The sequence below is a fragment of the Manacus candei genome, unplaced genomic scaffold (genome assembly GCF_025592945.1).
Source record: "Manacus candei isolate 608988 ecotype Guabito, Panama unplaced genomic scaffold, ASM2559294v1 h1tg000015l, whole genome shotgun sequence".
Taxonomy (NCBI): Eukaryota; Metazoa; Chordata; class Aves; order Passeriformes; family Pipridae; genus Manacus; species Manacus candei.
The window spans coordinates 4,739,224-4,762,706 of NW_026138063.1; the positions used below are offsets into that span (position 1 = coordinate 4,739,224).

At 47.3% G+C, this 23,483-nt stretch overlaps 1 protein-coding gene across 6 annotated transcripts in view; it reads right to left on the reverse strand.

The window, feature by feature from the left end:
- TNIK (TRAF2 and NCK interacting kinase) overlaps positions 1-23,483 on the reverse strand; it is a 153,289-nt gene that overhangs the window by 36,391 nt on the left and 93,415 nt on the right. For 4 of the 6 annotated variants that reach the window (XM_051781686.1, XM_051781682.1, XM_051781687.1 and 1 more), the window contains exons 6-14: positions 22,476-22,566; positions 20,982-21,112; positions 17,660-17,714; positions 16,866-16,944; positions 12,555-12,730; positions 10,722-10,788; positions 9,673-9,877; positions 1,279-1,389; positions 713-799 (exon numbers count right to left, since the gene is read on the reverse strand). In XM_051781686.1, the coding sequence (XP_051637646.1) occupies positions 713-799; positions 1,279-1,389; positions 9,673-9,877; positions 10,722-10,788; positions 12,555-12,730; positions 16,866-16,944; positions 17,660-17,714; positions 20,982-21,112; positions 22,476-22,566 (1,002 nt within the window). The remainder of the gene's footprint in view (positions 1-712; positions 800-1,278; positions 1,390-9,672; positions 9,878-10,721; positions 10,789-12,554; positions 12,731-16,865; positions 16,945-17,659; positions 17,715-20,981; positions 21,113-22,475; positions 22,567-23,483) is intronic. The other 2 variants (XM_051781684.1, XM_051781685.1) reach the window with 1 other exon arrangement.

Here is a 23,483-nt window from a genome sequence, read left to right on the forward strand (position 1 = left end):
CTCTCTGAATCTCTACAGCTCTAAGAGGTTTAAGGAGTAAATCACTTTGAAAGGGCCTTTTTAGAAGACAAGGGTTTGTGTGAGGGTTTTTCTTTTTCCTAAATGAAATTAATAGCAAGAGTAAAAAAGAATAATCCCTGCGGATTAAAAGAAAATGCAGTAAGAGTAACAGCTACCAGCACTAAAAAGGATAACTCAAAACCAAATTAAATAAAAAAAAGAGGACATCTACAATGCAAACAGCACACAAGTGAATATACAACATTCCTGCAAGGAAATTAAAACAAGAGCCTTCACTTGGAACATGAAGAGCAACACGGCAGGGTGGGTTTGATGGGTGCAGGCACGCGACAGCTCGAATGCACCCCAACATGCTGCAAACAGCCTTCAAAACTACACAGCAGCAACCAGGGCTGCTCCTCTCATGGAGGCACCAGGGCTGCTCCTCCCATGGAGGCATCAGGGCTGCTCCTCCCATGGAGGCACACACATGCCAACGCCGCAGAAGGGATGCAACGAGAGCCGTGCACCGAAGCGGCGGCAGGGAATCAAGGCATGCTGGCAGCCACAGAGCGGGACAGGAGGCTCCAGGCATGTGGTGTCCCCCATGTCTGGGCATGGCAGGAGGCACCTGGGGGACATGGGTGCAGGTGGGCACATGCGGACGCGACACGGGCAGGAAGCGGCAGCGTGGCCGGGGCCTCCCATTTACCAGAAGTAGCGCTTGCTCCTGCAACAACTGCTGCTGCAGGATCTCTAACTGTCTCTGCTCCTCCTCTAACTGTCGCCTGATGTACTCCTGGAGCCATGGGCAGCAAGGATCAAAGGAAAAAGAGAGAGAAGGTAAAAGAGACAGTATTTCCCAAGAGGTAAGAGAATGAGGTGGGCACCCGCATCCACCCCACCCGAGTGCTGGCACTGATCAATCAGCACAGGTGCCCTCGGTCCCTGCCCAAAGAGCCCAGGGTGTCCACTACTCTACAGGGAGTGGTAAAGAATGGAAACCACTGGAAAACGGCAAACATGTCCCAGGAATACCAAAAAATCTGCCCCCAGGAACAAGTGGGTGGAAAAAACCTGCATCAAGTGTCTCCACACCTGCGGGCCAGCAAGTGGATCCACACGGAAACAAACAACAGCAGTGAAAGCAACACACGCGGTGTTAACAATTAAGCAATTTGCTCTCAAGTAGTAAAAAATGAGTGTTTACAAGAAAATCCCTGATTAGAGGAAGAGGAAGCCACGCTGAAGGCGACAGGCCTGCTCCCACCAGGTTACCTGCTCGTGCTCTGCACGCCGCCGCTCCTCCTCCCGCCGCATCTGCTCCTCATAGTGCCGGCGCTGCTCCCGCTCCTGCTGCTTCCGCAGCTCCTTCTCCCGCCTCTGTTGCTGTGGGGGCAGGAGGCACAGGTCAGCACCCCTACTCCTTTCCCTGGGAGCTCAAAGTCCTTTTTCGCATGATTTTTGGGATGTCACCTCGCCCACAGACCCAGAGTGCTCCCACTCACCCAAGGAGATGCCTTGCTAGCAGGCCAGTCCATCTGGGTGGTAGAGGGGCTTCCTGATCCCACCTTCTTGATCCCACTCCATCCCCACGCACTCTGATGCCTGGCACTAGCTATGGAGAACCCAGACCATCCTCTGAGCACCAGAGGATAATTTCTTATTCCACCTGCAGATGAAGCCACGAGGGCAGCGCATGGTCCCCACCTAATCAGGCCTTAGACACCCAGGAGCTGCATGAGCCCATCACTTATGGGGAACTCACATCTCAGCCCCAGTGAGGATGAGGGAGGGAGCCAGGGGAGTTACTGCCTGTCAAGAGGGGAACACATTCCTCTTAATGTTTGTTGAGATCTGAAACTAGTAAAGAGGGCCCAAAATCCAAGGGCTTTTCCCTTCTGAAACACAAAATGAGCAGTGTGGGGGCTTCCCTTGCCATCCTCAGGCCACTCTTTCCTGCTGACCCTCCTGGGCCGCATCCCTGCCTGCTCCACTCTGTAGCACCTTTGCTGACAGCAATTCAGGGAATTTTGTGGTAATGACAACTGACCCACAGACTTTTGTGAATCATCCTGGGGGGCCCTGGGTGACACTTGCAGCTCCCACATCCCCTGCTTTTAACCCAGCCTAACTCCTGCAGCTACCCACACCAACCCAGGAGGGTTTTTTGGGATTCCCCAGGGAGCAGGGGCTCTCAGCAAACTGCTGGAATGCTCGGCACAGCAGCCCCTCACTGCAGCCTCGCATCACATCACCATCAGCAGAGGGCACTCAAATGCCAATACTGGCTACTGGGGCTCTGCAACCTGCCATGACTCCATCATCTCCTGCCACACGCTAGCGGGAGGCGCCCGCTGAAGCAGAAACCTGGTCCTTTTTCCTCCCTTTTTTCCCTATTTTTCTTTTCCTGTCACTGACATGCAGAGGCTGAGCAGACTGCAGTGGGAATGCCGGCACTGGAGAAGCTGGCAATGCCACTAAATCACGGGGAGGGCTGGACCAGCAGCTGAGGAGCTGGCTGAGCAATCCAGAGACCAAGATATATCCATTTGAAACTGCTGCTCTGCAGGAACCGGCACTGTGCAGATGGATTTGAAACCTTTATCTATCTAAAGATACTTATATAGATATCCATCCCTAATATAAATATCTGTCTATAGAGATATTATATATATTATGCAGATCTCCAGAATACCCCTCTCATACAGTAGATCTAATATATATATATTTATAATTGATACCTAATAGATAGATCTGCTCTATTAGATACATATCCATTATAGACATTGTAATTATATATATTCTCTCTATTTTATTCTATATTCTATATCTCTGTGTGTCTCTCTCTCTAGAGACAGATATCTGTAGATGTCTTTATAGATAGATACCCATAAAGATAGATCTGCCTATAGATATATCTATGGATACTGTAACAAACATTTAAACACACCCCAGCATTTCAATCTCAGGAGGAGCCACTGCCTTCTCACCCACAGGTAACATCCACAGCTACCCCACGCAAGGACTCCAACAACTTCCTTGGGCTGCAGCTCAGCTTTAGTGCCACCTATAGCCATATTTATCAATTCTGTTCCACTCGCCTCGGGGAAGGAAAAATTGCATCCAACCTGAAATAACCTGCCAGCTCCAGACTCCGGCGTGTCCCACGCCAGGCACAGTCACTCACGCTGCCCACGTAAGCAGGGGATCCATGTGTTACTCCGAGCGTACGCCCGTCCTCGCAGAGCGCAGGGCAAACGTAGGGATGGCTGTAGTTTTTGGAACTCTATACTAGGAATTCAGGAGGATACGCCACTGGGATACGGTCACTCGGCAGCACTTACAGTAACACATGGGATTTCTTGGCTTCAGCAGCGCTCCATGACCTCCTTAGGTGATGGTCACTGCTCCCATGACCTCTGCAGCACAGATCTTTAGACTAACAGGTTGAATAAATGTTACCCTGAGCTTCCACTGACAACTCCATCACACTGGTTTTGGGGTGAGTTTTAACGGTTTGGCTTTTTTAGTTGAACTATCACACAGCTGAATAAAGCACATAATGCTTGTGTAGGCTGGGCTTGGCTGGCAGGAGGCAAGGCCCTGAATGCCACAGCTATTTCTCACATAAAAATCACCCAAATGGTCTTTATTCCCAATCTGGCAGGCAAGAAAATCCAAACCCTTCCAAAGAAGGAGGCAAAAGCTTTTTTCACAGGGAGGGAACAGCACACCACAACCCTTCCAGGGCACCATGTGCCCAGTGGCCCTAGTGAGCTTGGCCCGTTTCTGGCCTCTCTCCTGTAAGACACCATCTAACTAGCAGCTTCCTCCACACTTAAAAGCGTATTTAACTCCAGGAGCTGGGAATTGAGCCCCACAGGTACAGTCTTCTTTCAAAGACAGGTTCCTCTGGATATTTAAAGGACCTCTGCACCTGCCACAGCCAGGCTCTTCAGGCTGTGAGCAGGATGCAATACTCACATTTATTGAGGCCAGGAGCACAGCACTTCCCTCCAGCTCCACAGCGGATTTGTCAGGTCACATTATGAGCAAGTCATTTGTCACGGTCGCATTACCAGCACCTTCAGCTAAACACTGCAGCCCAGCAGAGCGGGGCTGAATCGGCCACGGCGCAGCCGCTCCGCTGCCCTCCCAGCACGGCCCCCCTTCAGCAGCTGGCAAACATCTGGAGAGGACCTGGCACTGCAGTGGGAAAAGCCTCCAGCAAGGGATGATGAGGACCCTGTTCTAAGTAGGGACTGAGCTCAGGGAGATGCAGCTGAAAACAACTGCTCATAGAAACGGAGAAAAAAAAGCGGGGGAAGATTCAAAGATCTCTCTTTCGTTGCCTCCTTTTCTCCCTGCTTTCTGCCCTCTCTCTCCCACTGCTAGTGCACACTTCCCACATTTCTCCAAGCCTGAAACTACTGTGTGTATTTACACTAACCAGATCCATTATTCATGCAAGGCAAGAGCACCAATTAATTAGGACTGCATTTATATAACTCTGCAGGTAAAGCTATATGTAGCCGCTTGTAAGCCAGAATGGGATCTTATTTGCGCTGCACTAGATATGACAGGTTTTAAATATTGATGAGAGAAGACACACGAAGGCAAAATCTCTCGTGGGAAGGCCCCTTGGAGGCCTGGCATGAAACAAGGACTTCAAAGGAGCAAGCTCACTTGGCTAGATCAGACACATTCAGGGCTACGAGCGATCGCAGAGCTGCCGCCACCCCGCAAACCCAGTGAGCTCCGAGAGGCACCTACACTTGCAAGAAGAGGCTCCTGGAAACCTTGGCTGCTGCTCCCAAACATCAGCACGAGCCAGGAAAGAAGTGGAAGGGGAATTCCAAGTGACAAATGAAAACAAATATTCTAGGTGGTTGCGTTGCTGTGACAGGCTCATTTATCTGAGCCACCAGGGAAAGAGTGACTGTGGCTGGAATATCATCTTTCCTGACACACCAAGCACTGGAGCATGGAGAAGTGTTTTCCACTGGTAGAGAAACTGGGTCAGAACTTCCCACCATGGCAAATGGGGATCTGATAAGCTCTGAACCATTGCAGGAGCTTTTAGTCAGGATCATCATGAAAGGATGCTCTGTGCAGGAAAAAGCTCATGCTTCAGAAACTATGAGCTCTACATGTTTCTTAACCAAAGAAAAACCAGAGATGCAAGACTTAGAACATACTTGTACTACAGGAGCTGCTTTAACACAGCTCTCCTTGGAAATGGGTACAGGAATGCTGCTGGGACCACTGCAGTGCCCCATGTACCATCTTACTGAGAGGGGGCTGTCATCTGAATGACAATGTTCCTACAAGCTGTAGGACACCTGCACATGTAGAAAAAAATAACAACCACCATTTTTGGTAATCTAAATTTATCTATGATTAATTGCTTGATTTTTTTGGCATTGCTTCATAAGAGCTACCAATAGATGGTCTTCTGCTGATTAATATACAGGAACTTCAGCAATTTTTTTTATCCCTTGAACATCCAGCTCTCTTACTGCACTAAATGAAACCTCACATGCAAAGAGCAAGATGCTTAGATTTGCCTTGTACTTCCCCTGTAAAGATCTGACCTTCGTTTTATATGTAGAAAGGAAAAAAAAATCCACAACATGGCAGAAAATGAGGTTATGTAAAGCCCTCCCTGACTCCATCTGCCCACTGCTGCCAAGGGGTCTGCACAGAGATTTGTCTTGCAGGATCCCTAAGGCTCCTGACCCCAAGATGTGTTATTCCTACAGCTCAGCTGGAGTTTCAGTGGTGAAACCAGTGCATCAAGGCTCATTCTGTGCCAGCAACAAATGGAGGGCTGATTAGGGAGCTATATATATCTAATATAGGTATATACAGGGAAAAATTAAAATACATTCAAGCCTTATAACCCTTCTGCACTACACAAGCATTTTCCTTAGTGCTATTTGATCTATTGATATTTAATTCTCTCATTTGAGGGTTAATTCTACTGCACAGTTTAAATTCACGAGACCAACTTTCTGCACGAGGGAACCCAAAACTTCGACTGATTTCCCATGAAGGTCCCAGTTCCAAAGCCAGCTTGGGCATTTTTTATTTCCACCACAATTAAAGACAGCTGCACATCTAAATCTCTTTGTCTGCCTGGAAGAAGATTCAGCCTCAGAGAAGGAAGTTGGTCAGCTGTTGAAAAAGGAGGCCCAAGTGTCTGACAGATGCAAGGAGACACGCGAAGGATGGCAGCCGGTCTTGGGGGCAGCACCAAAAGACCACCGGAAGATTTCCTCACTAGACTTTTTAATATATGCATTTGATGCTATTGTTGGAGCAACACTATGAGATGGTAGGTTTCCCCAAAATGGCCCTAAAATGGGAGGTACTTTGTGATAGGTTCAGAAATCCCAATTTAGGAAGATCTAGGTGACAGAATAAAAGGGATCTCTTCATTTTGAGCTCTACTGGGTGAGGAATGAGAAATGGTAGGAGCTTTACCACTGGCAGTATTTAAAGACAAGACTAGAAAAAACACAAAAAACCCTCCTGAAGGTCTGCACTGACAGAGGAATGGACCAGTTATCCCACTAGCAGGCCTTTCTCCAGCTCTTTTGCTGTGCATCTCCAGTACAAATTAACTCCAGGCATTTCTAAGCCTAGCATCCTCCTAAGTCAATCCTTTTGGAGCTGCACTTGGGCCGAAATGACAACTCACTCCCTCAGCCTGGCAACCTCCACAGTGTCTTATGACAAGTCACAGCTCTTTCTATAAACACAGTAACATGCTTGGCAGTACTGGACAGGCTGACTTAGGAGCCCCAAAAGCCACCAGCTCCAAGGGTTTATGTGTCCTGGTTGCTCTATTGGGTTTTAAAGGTCAACTTTATTTTGAAAAACCAGTAATCTGAGTCTTCCACTGGCCTCTCCTCCCAGAGATCTGCTGGTCCAGTGCTGCTGGCTGGAGGCACATCCCATCTTAGTCGGACCGTAAAGCAGCATGGAAGAAATCCTGTTCCCATCAACCAAAATAAATCCGTGGCCAAGAGTCATCAATGAAAGTTAGTGCAAAGCTAGTGGAGGAAAAAGCACAGAGGCCAAACTGCAGCAGCCTGACTGCTGCTGAAGCCTTTAGGTACTGTTGGGATGGGTACAAGTGCTGGAGCAGTGCTGCTCTCTGGAGCAAAACTGCAGTGACGTGGTTGGAGTGAGTGTGGTGCCTCAGGGTAGTGATATCACAGTCAGCACAGCTGTGACAGCTGCTGTCGGGTACCTCTGCCTGGCCATCAGATGCTTCCTGCCCCAAAATATCTGGGAAGAACAAACACCAAACTATATCCCTGCAGCAGCAATGAAACTCTGTTTGCTGATCCCTGCATCTACTACTTTTCTGGTTTTCCCACAGCAGCCCCCAGCAGATATATAGCACCTTGCAGCTGACAAAGCCACAACTGGCCACGCTGGGGAGCAGCACCTCTGCCACAACCCACAGCATTTGCAACAGGAGGTCTATATCTCTTTCAAGGACTCCTGCTTTAATCCTCACCAAAGCAACTCAGCTGTTTCTTCCTTGCCACGCAAACAGTGTCTAATAGAGAGCAGAGCTCACTTTGTGTCTGGAGATGCAGATGAAGCTAAACCTGGCCAGATGGACCTGAGAAGATGGGCACTTGAGAAGATGCTGGGGCTACCACAGCTGCCAGCTGGCCCCAGCATCTGCCCTAATCCTGGCTGAGCTCATGGGGCTGGTCACACCAGGGTGGGCAGAGGATGCCCTTCAGCTACAGTCTGTCTTTCCCCACTTCTCTGACACAGCAGGAGCATGGAAACACCTCTTTGTCAGCTTTGCTCCAGCACCTAACTCCCTTTCAAATTAGGTCTGAAAGGTGTAAGGCAGCTGTTAGAGCCACTACAAACAGAGGCATTAGTTTTAAATCCTGGCTATGGTGGCATTAGCTTTTAATGACTTGGGGAAAGAACAGGGGGAACTGGCAAAGCCTGGGGGGCTGCACAGAGCCCGGCCCAGCAAGGCAGAGACTCCGTAACTCAGGGCAGAGCTCGCCAGCTTAGCAAGGGGATTAGTCCTCCATTCAAAACCTGCCTGGGAAGCAGCAAAGAGAGAATAATTTTCTTCTATGTGAAGAGAACATATTAATACAGCAGCAAGCATTGTGTTCATTACAGGATTGCAGCTAATCTCGTGTCTGCTTTTATTCTGCTGTTGTTCTGTTCCCGTACCGCTTGCAGCAAGAGGGCTGGGACAAAGGCAGAGCCAGGCTTCCTTCAACAGTCCTCAGATAAACATCCATTGGGGCAGGGGATTTCAGGGTGCATCTATGTGCAAACCTTGTCCTCTCTCAAAGCAGTTCACCAGCCTTGGGAAGAAGCCTGATCTACAAAGTATTGAACATGCTGTACTCTGCTCTCTGACAGCAGGACAGACCTACATATTTACCAGACTGAAAAAATGCTTTGCCTGGGATTTGCCTGTGTTGATTTTTGCCCTGGAGGGGCTCAGAGGACCACCTCGAAGAGGGGCCATACCATCACCATCATCATCACCATCAGCTGCCTGAAATTCCTTCCTGTCTGTGCCCCTGGCCTGCAGGCATTACCCAGCACAGGGAGAGTCTGGTGACCACAGTAACAGATCTCTGATTCGTGCAAATTAAGGGGGTGGCTGCTCTAGTAGTCCATTTACTGCAAATCCTTTCTTCAGAAATATTGGTGACCTCTTTGGAAAGCTAATTTAATGACCCTTAAAGTATGAACCTTTCAATCAGTCTCTTGGAATGAGTTCACTTCGAGGCAATGGGTGTCTTTGTGCAAAACCCCATCAAAACCCCAAGAGATGGGGAAAAGCCTGGGGGTTTTTTTGTGAACTTCTGCAATCCAAGAACCAAGAGCTAAAGCAAAAGCGAGCACTTCCTACAGAGACCATGGCCAGGCTGAGCAGCTCAGGGACACCCAAAGTCACACGGTCAAATCCTGCAGCTGGATTTTAAATGGGGTGGATAATTTTATGACCGATCGCATTTGTAGCTGGTGTGTTAAGACAAGGGTAATGAAATCTTATCCTTCGGGGCACATATGGATCATTGCACAAGTCAGGCAGGCATCTGCCCCTCCCCTGCAAGAGAAATTGTAATTGGCAGGGACTGTGAGGACTGAAGTTGAAATTAGGGATTAAATGGGACACAAATGGCATATGGATCTGGGGAAAGGGCAAATTGAGCTTTTCAGCCTCTTTTCAACTGTAACAGTCCACAGCAGCAAATAACGATAATGAACTTGACAGGTGCCTGGATCAGTATGAGTTTTGCCCATCTCGACTGAATACAACTGTCACACCAATAATGGGTTAACTCTGCTCAATAGTTCCAGGGATCCCTTTAAGTTTGGCATTTCAATGGTTTATTTATATCCAACCAGTTCCACTACCTTCACAAGAGTTGGCAGCACTTACTGTGGTGAGGAGAGTGGTTGGAGGTGGGTATGCCACAAGGATGAGCAGGGGGGTTTGACCAGTGTAACAAAAAGGTTTGGGATTACTCACTAGGGAGACCAGGACATGACCTTCTTAAATCAGGCTGAGAACAGTCACTTGGGACCTGCTACCAGAAATCCCACTGTTCCACCCCAAGCCTGCCTTTGCCAGCCCATCGCTCGGCTCTGGCCAGTTACCTCCTCCAGCCTTCGCCTCTGCTCCTTCTGCTCCTCGATCCGCTTCTGCCGCTCGGCCAACAACTGCCGCTTGTGCTCCTCGTTCTCCCGCTGCTGCTGCTCCAGCTGCTGCCGCCGCAGCGCCTCCGAACGCTCCTTGTTGGCCAGCTGCAGCCGCAGGAAATCCCGCCTCAGCGTCGACTCCCCGGGCAGGTTCAGGATGGAGCTGCACAGGACAGAGGCATCAGAGAAGATCCCCTCCCCGCATCCTTAAACCTCTTGCCAAGGGAGGTGATTTTCCAACGTGGCCCCTCTCTCCTCCATCCAAACAGCATCCAAACACCCAACAGAGCGTGGGCAGCAGAAGATGGAGGGATGGGGGGACTGCAAGTGTCAGAGCAGGGTGGTAGACACAGTGCTCTGCCCATGGCCCGCCATGGCCACCATTTATTTGCTAAAGGTTTCCCTTACATGAAGTTCCTAACCAAAGCCTCTGGTGCTGCAGTGGTACAACACTATATTTAGCTGTGCACAAAGCACACTTAGCATGAATCACTGCCAGCTATTAAAATACTACATTATCTCGGTGAAATAATGGAATAACCTGATACTAATTACAACAGCTCTGAAAAATGTCACCAAAGAAAGTTCCAGCCCCACGGTGCTTGCAGTGGCACTGGGGGAGGTTTCATGGTGAAAAGTTACATGGAAATAGGGAGTTACACTTGGATGTAAGGAACCACATTTTAGTCTTCTTTAACTTCATCTCATGTTTTTCCATATCTCAATATCCACATTCCCATGACAGCATCCTGCTGTGATGCAGGTCCCACAGGCAATGGGGTACCCAGGTTGTCTTCCCCAGCTTTTGGCTAAGGTGATTTGGAGCATCAGTTTATACCCACGCACCACCCAGCAGTGAGGATAAATATCCTCTGTTCTGCCAGGGAACAGGACTCAGTGTTCAAAGTGTCCTTTTTCCATTTCTAGTTCATATGAGCCCATAATTCAAGCTGATTTTATACAGAGCTAAAGGGACATAAGGGCAGAAATGAAATGCTGATTCTTACCTGGGCTCTCCAGAGTCATTTTCCTCCTCCTCCTCCTCACTTCCACTGTACTCATACTCTGTCTCATCTAGGAACAGAATAGCTCATCAGTGCCCTTTGCTGGACTCATTTGTTTTTTTCAGAGGCTGAAAACTCCAGAGCTCTGAATACAGAACAGACTCTTCTTGCATGGCTAAGAATAAGCAGCATTACTGCTCTTCATTTTCTGGTTTTATGGGGGGCTGGAAGGCCAGGGAAGCAGAGGTGGTCTCCCTGGGTGCTGGCACCTCACAAACCTGTGCCAGCTGGGAAGAGGGATGCAGTCCCAGCTGGTGCACCATGGGCAGCACCAGCACAGCGGGAAACAGCCTTGACAGCCACAGCCCCTCAATGCAAAGATGGGGGTGTCCTTGAAATTAGAATTTATTCCCATATGACAGTGAGTGACCCCCTTCTTCAGGAGGGTTCTGCAGTGGGAGGTGCCCCACAAGCTATTGAAGCCACAGTCACTGGGGGTGTCCTTGAAATTAGAATTTATTCCCATATGACAGTGAGTGACCCCCTTCTTCAGGAGGGTTCTGCAGTGGGAGGTGCCCCACAAGCTATTGAAGCCACAGTCACTGGAGGGTGGGATTTAACCATGGCTCTGAAGGTACTAACTCCTCTTTCCCTAAACATATGCTCTTCCTATGCAAATCCATGTAATTTCCAAGCAATGAAGATATCCACATTAAAGCCCACTGCAGTGTTGCGCTATACACTGCAGTTTCTGTTGGGATATCATCTTTATCGGATGAAGGGAATTACAGTAAAAGAAAGGCCCACATTTATCCAATTACTCTCCATCTCTAGGGTCCAGCCTTCATTTGCCAGACTAAACACATTTAATACTTCACTGGGATCCCATTTTATTGTTTTGATTGTAGTGAAATCTATTACAAGGGGCTGGAAGGTACGCATGAAAAATTAATTCCGCTACCAATAAGAAGAGAAATAGCAACGTATTAATTTTCCGGATTCTACAAATGAGCTTTCAAATTAAAATTCAGTTCACAAGCTGCTGAATACTTTAACAAGTTTCTTCTGCTATCTGATCTTTCTTGCAGAGGACTTTGATAGGGCTTGGAGAGTTCACTGAAAACATTCAGTTTAATAGGTTATTCCTAGTCAGCGGAATTGCTTTGGGGCAAGGGTCTTATCTCGATGTTCATTTGCACAACTCTGCCATCGCTGGTGCAGCGTGGATGTCACGTAGATCAACAGACTGGGCACGAAATACGTGAGCTGGGGAAAATTCAGCTTAGCAGCTTCACCCTCCCACATGCCAGGACGTATCTATGTAAACGTATATTTTATACACGCACTTTAATGAATCAAAGCTTAGATGTTCCATGTGGAAATTACCACCTGGACAAAAAAAAAAAAAGAAAACCACACACTATTTTTCATCAGGAAAAAAAGAATATTTAAAAACACTGATTAGCTCTAATGACAGTCACCTGTCTGTTTGGTATGAACACCCACTGGTTTGTTATGAGTATTTATTTTCATTTCAGGGACTGAGAGGAATCAAATCAAACACAACAATCTGACCTCAAAACTGTAGGAAGAGTGGTCACACAAGGGATCACACCACTGAACTCAACCAGATTGCAAACAAACTCAGCCATCTGAATGAGGGGAACTGAGACCACAAGCAACCCGGTCCTTTCTGCCTTCCTTCTCCTACCCACACCCTTTGCCCACAGGGATGTGCCTTGGGATTCTACAACAGGGATCCCCAAGCACACGGCAGGGGTCAAGGGCTGCCCAGGGTGCTGCTTCTCCACTAACTCTCCTCTCTTCTGCACTCACCTTTCTCGCCTCGCTTCTTTTTAGTCCTATCGATGTGGTCCTTGAGCTGGATGCGGACCTGCCTCTCGTTGGGCTGGTCTCGGATGAAGGGATGCTTCATCAGCTGCTCTGTGGTTGGTCTCTGGCTGTGGTTCTTCACTAGGCAGCTCTCAATGAAGGACTGAAACTTTTTAGACCTGGTCAAGGACAGGAAAGGAAGGTACAGAAAAAAAATAGGTAAATATATCAATTCTCCTATTAGAAGATGAAAAACCTGTGGGTATTTGAGAAGATTTTTTGGCTGCTACACAGTTCTTGCTCAGATGCAATCCTTCCAAAAGGATTCCCATGATCTCTCAAAGCTGCACCATCACACGCACCCTTTATCACTTCATCTTCTGCTCTTCCCATGCATGCTCCTATCTGTAAATTCCTGGTGCAATTAAGAGAAACCACTATTCTTCTCAGTCTGCAGAAAGCTGGGAACCATCAGTAAGACTGTGGAATCACCACAGCCAGAAGTGACCAATGGCAACCAAGAAAAAAGCAAGAGAGTGTTCCTCCTCCCTTCCCTCTGACCTGTGAAACTGCAGGTAGAAATGAGAGACAACACATACAGATATAAACATAATTCCTTAATAGATTGTTTCTCATATTTTATGGCCCCGGGCCCCATGAGTGGGACAAGATAAGTTGATTTTTGTTTTAGATTTAACCTCCCAACATTAAATGGCTTGTTAAAGCTCTGGCAACCTCCAGGCAATGCTGCTGCCTGCAGCCCTTCCCTGCTCTCTCAGAAGCATCACTAACCCACCAGATCCAGGGGGCCACCATGCCCTGGACTCCCTGATCATGGAAGTGAATAGGACATTCCCTTTGGGCAGCATGGCTTGGGCAGAGGGGGGAACGTGGCTGTGAATGGCAGAGCTGTGGCCTCTTCACAGCCTGCCTGCCCACAAAGTTCCATTCAATCTCAGCTAAAACAGTTTCGGTCAAATCTTTAATAAACAAATTTCTCTTAGACTCAAGTGTTGCACATCACAAGTTTTCCTGGAACTAATTTCACCACATTATAAACCCAAGAGAACAGGGATTTACAAGAAAGGAAGATGTTGACAGGCTGCTATAGCCTATGTTGCTTTAGCAAATAAGAAAATGAATATAAATTAATGTCAGAAGCCAACAGATACTACAGAATTGCATTAGAAGTAAAACAATAAGCTTTCAGGGATTTTACTTTTAAGCTGTCAGGCTAAAATTGATTTATCTTTTAAGTGCTAATCCATACAAATTGAGATGCAAAAATAAAATACACTACTGGACCCAATTAAATCCTCCCTCCAGCTTTATTAACAAGCAAATCTTCCTTCCCCACCTTGCCTTGAGAAACCCAGTGTCTCGGTGTATCCAGAAGGGATAATCCATGCGATGCTCAAAAAAAATCCGCTTCTAAAATATGATTCTCCCTTGTTGGTGTGAAGCTGGAGAGGCTCCAGTCCTGGATGTGTGGTCCAGAGCATGTGCAAACACGGTCAAGGTGAAGTAGCCAAGAAGTTATCCTGCAGTAAGTGATGGGTTTGCCCATCTCTCGAGGATGGGGGTCCCAGTGCCCTGCAATGGCCTAGGACACCTTTGCACCCTTGAGCTGGCTGAGCAGCCACAGACAGGGACCAGCTCAGGCCTCTGGATTTCCCAAAATCTTCCTCTCTAAAAAAAGCAAGCCTGCCCAGTCACATAGTTCAGCCCTCACTGGAGCTGGAGCAGAAGACAAGGGCTTTCTCCCTGGCTCTGATCCAGGAGGACACCATCACATGCCTCATCCCCTCCCCAGGCCCAGGTCAGCTCACCTTCCTGAAACACTGATCCTCTAGCTCCTGAGGTTTCTAAAGCTTAAATCAATGTTTGCAAAGTCTTTGCAGCTGCTTGGATGAAAAGTGGTCTCACAGTGCAAATATCACCTCATTAACAAAGAGGTTTTGTGTCTCTTACAAGGCAGGTCTAGGGAAGGTTTATGGGAACAAAATTACTAAAGTTCGAGTTCATTTTGCCTGTGAAACATGGGAAGAAGAAAATAAAGCTTCGTTGCTGGCTGTTTTTAATTGGGAAAGAAAGTGATACACCAAAGACTTCACTTTCATAGGAACAGCACTATTTAAAAAGCCAGTTCAAGTATTTAGTGAGCAACAAAATTATTTTCCTCTCTGCAATTTTCAAGTCGGGGCAGGCTCCCATGCCAGTATTCCCTCTTGGCTTTCCCTAACTTACCCTCAAAGGTGCTGGAGTGCCTTTACTATTTCTTTCAAGTAAGGAAAAAAATGGTTTGCCCACCTGGTGTACTTTTATTTATGTGTTGCTGCACACAAAAGCAAGGACAAACTCAAGGTTCAAGTTGAACCTTCTTCATTTTGCTTTCCTCTTGCGACCTGTGTTTGTGAAAACCAGCTCACTGACTGCCAGGAACCCACCAAGAAAGCCTGGTCAAGCATCTCCACTCTTCTTGGGATGGGCGTGCAGAATTCCAGGACCCATCCTGGCAAGGCCCAAAACCTCCAGCTGAGAAATGAGCCAAGGACAGCAAATCTGCCCAGAGTCACATTAAAAATGCTGAAAAAATTTGCTTTGAAGGAATTGGTGGAGTTGGTAGAGCTTTATTTGGATGCTTTGGAGTTTCCCACTGCAATGAAAGTTTGGAAGATGGATTTGGTTTGAGCTGCCTGAGGTACATGTGTCCCAGCTCTGATGGAGACCAGGGATCCCTGCTTGCTCGTGGAGGGGTAGCAGAGGCCAGGTGAGCACCAGGCTTCCCCTTGAAGCTGGAGTTTCATGACACTACGACTTCCCAGGAGATCCTTCTCTCAAAGCAGCCAGGATGCCACCCCTGGCATGGCACAGCACTAGACTGACCAACTGACCCTGGGCAGACACCACGAGATGTGCAAACCTGAGGAAGCTGTCGGACATGCACGGAGAAGGTGGTGCCAAGGAACATTCCACCTTGCACAAAGCACGTCACAGTATGTCAGGGCAGGGACTAAAACACAACTTCCACCTTTAGGAGAAATGTCCTGCTCAAAACCTGCTTTCATCAGCTCCCCTCTGCCTGGAGGCAGAGTGAACCTTTGCTGAATAAACAGCACTTCGGTATGAAGAATAAACTCTGAAGTCTCACAATCCATATTGTGCTGTAGCAGTGAGGATAATGAAAGAGCTGGTGATCTGGCAGAAAACAAACATCTACACAATTTTCTCAGCTGACTAACGGTATCCTCAAAAGGTTGTGCAAGGAGAACGAGAATCTTTGACACTCTCTGCAGAGCCAGCTGGGAATGGTCCCTCCCTTCCTGGTTTGGTATTGGAGCAGCTGATGATCAGGCTAACAAAATTGAGATGCCTCGTGCCAAAGCCTGAGTGAGTTTTTAGGGGTTGTTCCTAAAACCCCGACAACCATGCACTGGATGCAGAGGACTCCAAGACCCTCTCATTCCTGTCCCAGCAACTAAACACCTGCTGCTGTGGCACCAAGTGTTTTCCATACCTACAGCATGCTCTTCTCCTTTTTCTGTGTGTGTGTGTCTTCAATAAGATAATAAGCAAAATTTCAAGGATTAAGACAAAACTTCCCTCTGGGAGTTCAGCCTATCTGGGAGCACAGGGCTGTCTCTCCAACCTCTGGCAAATCTTTCCTGACCAAACCACTGCTGAACCAGGGGCAGGCAAACAGCACGAACCAAAGACAAGTGTTTTTAAGGACTCCACTTCCATTAATACAGAACATACAGTAACAAAACAACATCTGCTGGGCTTCAGAATATTTTTCCTGCGGGTTTTTATTGGCATGCCTTGCCTTTTTTTTTTTTTCCAAAACAGTGACGTATCTTTTCCTGCAAAATTTTAAAATAAAGCCCAAACTAAGTACAAATCTCCGCATTCCTGGGCTTCCAAGATAAACTATCCTTTTTTGGCCTGGATACATATTTCCACTTGAAAACGGAACCTGACTGGAAAGAAACAGGAGCCAAGCAAAGTGTCATCAGACTTCAGGCTGCACAAAGCGCCCTGGAAAAGCTGACACCGCCCTGTGAAACGGCAGTGTGAGAGTCTGGCTCTCTCTGCCTTCCAAGGACGCCCTCCATCCCATAGTGGATCCTTCAACCCAAATTTCCTCTCCATAGGAGATCAAGACCCAAACCTACACTCACCGGAGTGATGCTGGAGACCATCACCAACCCCTGAAGCTGTACAAATGTAAACACAAACACCCAGCCTGGGCTGCAGAAACAAGGTGCTCCAGAACCAGTTTCACAGTTGCTGAATATTGAGAAAGAGACTCACCACTTCTTTGATTTCAACCTTGGGGCTGGGTTGCGGGGGATGAGGAAGAGGGCTCTCATGGGATGCATGTCGCACAGAGCTGCAATTTGCAAGAAGAGGCATTAAACGTGGACATCCAACAGGGGAGACCCGAGTTTCCTCTGAGGCTACAAGACCTGCATGGCAGCTGAGAGCTGACATCCCCATCCAAGTGGTGTGTGTGTCCCCAGCAGTGGCAGGGAATGGCTGGGGACACCTGTGCTCCTGCAGTTCTGGGTCCTCAGCACCCACCCAGGCGCCAACAGCGACGGGCCTGGAGCACGGGGCAGCTGCACCATGTGTCACGATGCTCTGCTCTATTTACCTGCACTTACCACTGTGCAAGGACAGCCCCAGGGTAATGCTGAGAGCCCTGGCAGGATGGCCTGTGCAGGTGCCCCAGGTGAACCCAGCATGTCACTGCTGGTGTCACTGTGGAGGCTGGTAAAACAGCAGCTCTGAGGAGCAGTGTTTTACCTGCTTCCAGTCCTCCACCCCTTCTTCATCTGCACTTTATTTGAGGAAACTGAGTCCCAGAGCGCTCAGGTAAGTCACACAGCGCCATGTGCTCAGTGCCTATCCTGTCTCCTAGGCCACGCTGCCCTGGCAGCTTTGTCCCCATGGATGCTGCAAGCTCCATCTCAGTGAGCCCAGGATGCTTGGGAAAACCTCGGCATGGTGTTTCTTGCACAGAACCGAGCGCTGGCTGGTGCTCAGCAAACCCCAGCACGTCACACCCCAGGGTCAATGAACACAGAGGGAATGACTCTACTTACGGGGAGCACCTTCCGCCATCTCGATGGCTGTTATCCCCAGAGACCACAAGTCACTCTGTAAAAGAAAGCAGAGGGACATTTGTGACATAAGGGAGCACTGTCACAGCATCAGGCACCAGGTGAGGGGGAAGCAGGGCTCTTCCCAGCCCTGAGGGCTCAGCCCTGGGAGCCAGGTCCTCTGCAAGCCCCCAGACTCACATCTCAGACACTGCCTCATCCTCCTGCCATGTGCTGGAGTTTTAGAAGAGTCTCCCAACCCTGCTGTTTATGTCAAGATTTATTTCAAAACTTTCAAGGTATTTTTGGTGTGGGACACGGCCACCTTGCTGGCACCACTCCCAGCAGCCATGGTGGGGACACTGCCCAGGGACACGCTTATTCTGGACACCATATATAGGGTTGCTAAATATTGACAATGCAGCACCTGCTGGAATGGGAACTGGACTCTGATCAACTCATCTCAAGGTGGAAGGGATGGACTCTGCCTTCCACTCTTCCTCCTGCAACTCCAGCTCTCACATCATGCTCTCCCTTCACTCTGCTCTGTGCCACGTCCCTGCAGTCCCACTTCAGCTTTCTCCTCTCCAGTTCAAGAGCTGCCCTTTCCAAACTGCCTCAAGCCTTTAAACCTGCCATTCAGCGAGCAAATCCCAGAAAGGTTGTTTTTCCCAGTACAGAGTCCCAAAAGCTCAGCCAGAGCTGAAGGGAGCCTCTAGTAACCACAAGCACCTTTGCACATTCACCCTCCAAGAAAGACAACTCGGATTTTCAATTTGAAGGCACTTTTCCTCATTTTTGACTCAAGTTCTCCCTTAACAAATGCTGCCCTTGCTACACATCTTTGTACCTGCTTAAAAATTCTTTCTCAAATCTTATTTCCATCCCTTTCACAGTACAGTCTCATCCATTCTTTGTTTCTGGTCAGCTGGGATTTCTGCTGCATACTTAATTATCACAGTCTTTCCACATGATTCAGCACACATGACCCCTTCCCTCAGGGTTGCCACTGAACTCCTTCCAAATTCCTAATGTGTCTTTCCATATTGAGGTGCCCAGTATTATATGCAAGATGCCAAGTGATCTTAAAGCTGGAGCAATACAGAAAGGGATTATCACCTCTCTAAGTCTCCCAGAGAAAGCAGAAAACTCAGCAGGAAGCACACATTTTATAATGATCTTGAATTCAGGGGGTTTTTGTGTGGTTTTTATTTTTGAGGCTGAAAAGCTTTTCAGTCCATCCAGCAAAGATATGATGTGCTAATATATTTGCATTGCCTTGACTTGGGAAGGGAAGCAGGCTTCTTTCTCCCCCTCCTTTTGATTCTAAGTTTATTGACAAGATATCTTTAAAGAAAAAAGGAGGACTGGCTGGGGAAAAAAAATCAACAAATAACCTCAACAATGTGGGGGTTTTATTTGTTCTTTTTAAAAGTGGTTTATTTATGTGAGGAGGTATTTACTGCCTCCTTCCATAGATTACACAGGCATCTCTTTCTGGCTAAGAAAACAGTGAGATCAGAGGCTTTTTGTCCAACAGATTAAGCCTGTGAGGAGTCCTTTTTTCACCCTATAAATCTCATCTTTTGTATTCAGTATTTTAAGCCGGTCGGCTAAACCAGAGAGCATCTGATTTGCATCCCTTTTAAAAGGAATAATTATAATTTACATCCTCCCCCCCTCAACTTCAAAGCAAGAGCATCAGGTGCAGGGATGTGATCCCGGGAAGGGACTAATGTCCAGTGGCTCCCAATTCCCCAGGAGCTCCGAGAGTGAGCGTGTCGGCAGCAATCAGCCTTGTGTTCCACACCCCCAGCCACAGGAAAATGGTCAGTGCCAACTTCAGAGACGCTACGAGCATCTGATCCTGGGGGACAATGGAGGGATTCTGGTCCTGGAGCCTCTGCATCAGTCAACGGCATATTAAGTGCCCTAGTTATTCTGGCAAGAGGAAAATCCTCAGGGATTTCAGAGGGCAGAAAGCAGCCTATGAAGATATCAGTCCTTTTTTAAAAAAATAATAATAATAAAAAGCTGTGATGAACGAGAGCGTTGCACAGGCAGCTGGTGGTGGAGAAGTGGTGGGAGCAGCTAGAGTGGGGTGCAGCCCTGCCATGAAGCACTGCCATCAGCAGAGCTGAGGAAGTGCCTGTTGTAATTGGTTAATCAAAGAGTAATAAGTAATTGCAGATTAAGCTATTTCTGCGTGCCCTTATCATTAATGATTTCTGTAACCCTGAGTCTGAACCCAGCCTGGAAAGCTGCTCTCTGGAAAAACATCAGTTCAAAAGTTGACTGATGCACTTAAATGGCTGCAATAGCAGCATGTCTCTCAAAAATGTCTCTGAATGATCAGTAATTGCACCCCAAACAGTCCCATGATAGTGGACTGTGGCACTGTTACACTGGAGTGTTCTGTTGCTAGAAAGCAGCCCACACCAGGGGGTCTCAAAGTCCTTTTTAAACATCATCTTGTAAAGTGACCTTTCAGCACGTGCATGAACAGAGGTCCAGTGAGCTTTACCTATGTCTGAGCTTTCCCCCCAGAGTTCATGTGTCAGTGACCTGCCCTCCTCTCTGGACATGCTCAGTGGACCTTAGGAGGTTTGCAGCTAGAAATTCAAGTTCTGGACACTTCAAAAAACAAAGGCATAAAAAGTCAAGGGATATTTCTACAGGTGTGTGTCCAGAAATTTGTAGTAAGGCAGAAAAAGGATAAAATATATTAAGCTCTCCCTGCTTTAACCATCAGGTCTCACTGTTGTTTGAATGGGCAGGTGGGACTCCTAACACTCCTGCAGACCTGCTGCATGGCACAGGGCTCTGTGCCACATAATAACTCAGCAGTGATGTTGTGCTGCCACTGATCCAAAAATAAACTTCAAACAGACTAGAGAGACATGTAAAAAGTAGGTCAGCCCCCTAAATGTCTGATTGTGTGGCAGCCTTCAGATCTCCCTGCGAATATCAGCCTGCAGGCCAGAAGATATGATTTTGCCCTTTCTAAACCTGACCTGACTTCTCTCCAGAGTAAATAGAGCAAATACAGCATGTTTGACTGGAGTATTTAAAAACACACAGCACCAAAAAGCAGGGTAGCAGGTAGGAAGCCTCAGTCTGACACCTTTCTCAGCATGGGGAATGACTTCCTCACAGTAAATTTGGATACGTGAACAGCACAACAAATATTCACGTTGGACCTGCACTGGCATCTCAAAATCCCTCAGCCAGAAAGCAGGAGGAGACTGCGCTGCCTGTCAGTGTACTTTTTCAAAGCTGCAAGGATATACTGAATTCCTGAGTGAGAAGATGCTGGTTTAGGTACCTTGAAGTCGTAAGTGGCATCGGGATTTTCATCGCAGGCGATGACCTCGGGGGCCATCCAGTAAGGCGTTCCAATGAAGGTGTTTCTCCTGCCCACCGTCCTGTCCAGCTGAGCGCTGACACCAAAATCCACTGTGGATCAGAGACACAACGGGGCATTGTAAGGTCAGAGACAAACCTGAGCAACACTCTTCTGCTGAATGTAAAACATTGTGTTCATTCAGAACAACTCTGCACCGCCAGGAAAGAAAGATGCGGCCAGCGACATTCCTGTTTGATCTCTGCTGGGATCAACAGAGGTCAATCAAGGACAAACCTGATCATCTGATGTCCAGGTTTTCTATGAAACCCTGTGCCTTTTCCTCCTTGCCAGGAGGCAATGAAAAGAAATCACAGTTCCTCATACTAATGAGAAACAGGGTTAGCAACATGAATAACCAACAGTCTTTGTTCTATGCTTGCTCATTTGAATTAAAGCCTGCCAAATATCGGTGGAAGCCTCATTTTTCTACCTAAATTCTTGCTGGAAATGGCAGAAATGCAAAAGACTTAAGGAACTAAGGGCCAAGGACACAGGCCCATAGGGAAATGTCAAGCAGAGAGCTGCAAAATGAAGCAAAAAATGATGAAATCAAACCAATGAGAGAACACTCTATGGTCCACTAAGTACACTTTGCACAACACAATGGCTGGAGATTTGCCCTAGAGAATTTCCCCTTGGAGGGGAATCTTCACCAGCATAAAGCCAAACGAGCTGGTGGTACCATCTGTTAAGCTGGGATTTTATTCTGCTGTAAAGGGAGAGGAGAGGCATGGGAAAACAAGGCTTGCACCACACAGTTCCCAGTGTAAGGGATCTTCCATCACCATCATAAATTAAAAAGTGCAGAGGCAGCCTTAATAACATCGGTGCTGAACAACTAAGAATATGAGCCCATCATCTGTGCTGATCCATTGCCTTACATATGATCTTCACATGAATGCCTGCTCTTCTCCAGGGTGGCTAACATCACATATTAACTTCAGAGTACTTCTTGCAAATTAAGCTCTCTCCATCAGGTTAGTTTGGAAGAGGAGTCTGGATTATGTCACACTAAACTGAATGGATCATGATCCTGTAGGGCACTACTATGCAGCTGTAGCAGTAGGCAAACAGCCTTTGATAATGCTTGGTGATGCATACAGGGCAATTTTCAATCTGGGGCATGAAAAAATGGTCTTGGTTGCTTAACCTGTATCTGATGGCAGAGCTGTCTGAACAGTAACACCACTGCAAGTGCATCTTTGCACACAGAACTCGGCCATCAACCACCAGCAGTTTATGGCACAGCACTCGGTCCAACACCCAAGGTCATGTTATTGAGGCCAACATAACAAAAAACACAGAGCAGCTCTTGGTACCCATCCCCTTTCTTCAGGTCATGTACAAGTCAGCTTTGCTGCTTCCCTCCAGCCAGCCCACTCGCAGTTTCCAAGAGCTCTTACCCACTCTTACCTAGTTTCACTTCTGCATTTTCCGTCAGCAATACATTCTGTCCCTTGATGTCTCGATGAATTACTTTGTGCTGGTGTAGATGACTCAAGCCCTGGAGAATTCAGAGAAAGGTTAGAGGAATCCAAGTTCAAAGCATGTTATTTTCTGACATTCCTCCTCAACCAATTATGCTCCAGAAACAAAAAGATCACAGTTGGAGTTAAGCACTCGAGAATGCTTTTGTTTATCACATGCTCCAAACACTGTCCTGTGTCCCATGCTGGGAGGACATGCCCGGTGAGGCCCAACGGGCTCTATGTCCCTCAGCGGGTGCTCCCCACTGCAGGGAACCACTGATCCTACAGGGATTAAACCCAACCTTTCAAGTTTCTGCAGGAACCCATACTAACCCAAATTCCTCCGTAGCTCTAGACATAATTTCCCCCATGTGCTCCCTTGCCTTAGGGAGCCATTTCTGCAGCATAAATAATAGAATGGGTTTGTCTCCTTTCTGTATTTCCATCATCCAGAAACTGAAGGAAACAATTCCCTTGTTATATCGGTCCAATAAACTGGATTTCAATACACTGAGGCGCTTGTATTAAAAAAGCTACCATGCAAATACAAACGTTATAACTTGCACATATCCCTAATAGAGACATAGCTCAAATTAAAAGCCTGTCTCAAAGGCTAAAGGTAAACTAGCTTTGTTGTTCTGCTGGTTTATTAGCTCATTAATTTCCTTCCGCAACCTACATATTTATTTCATTCATTTATTATTTCAGTTTCAAAGTAACATCCACCTATATTGCCAGCTTAGGAAAAATATGGATTACTTCAAAAACTAATTTTGCATTAGGCTTACATTTCACATTAAACATTCATATTTGAGGAAGAAAAGAATCTCTGCTATCACTACTGGTAGTTATTAGTCATTTTACGCTCATTACCTTGGGAAAACACTGTGGAATAGATTATATCTGTATGGGAGTCCTTTTTTAGCCATGTTATACTTGGTTAGAGGCACCT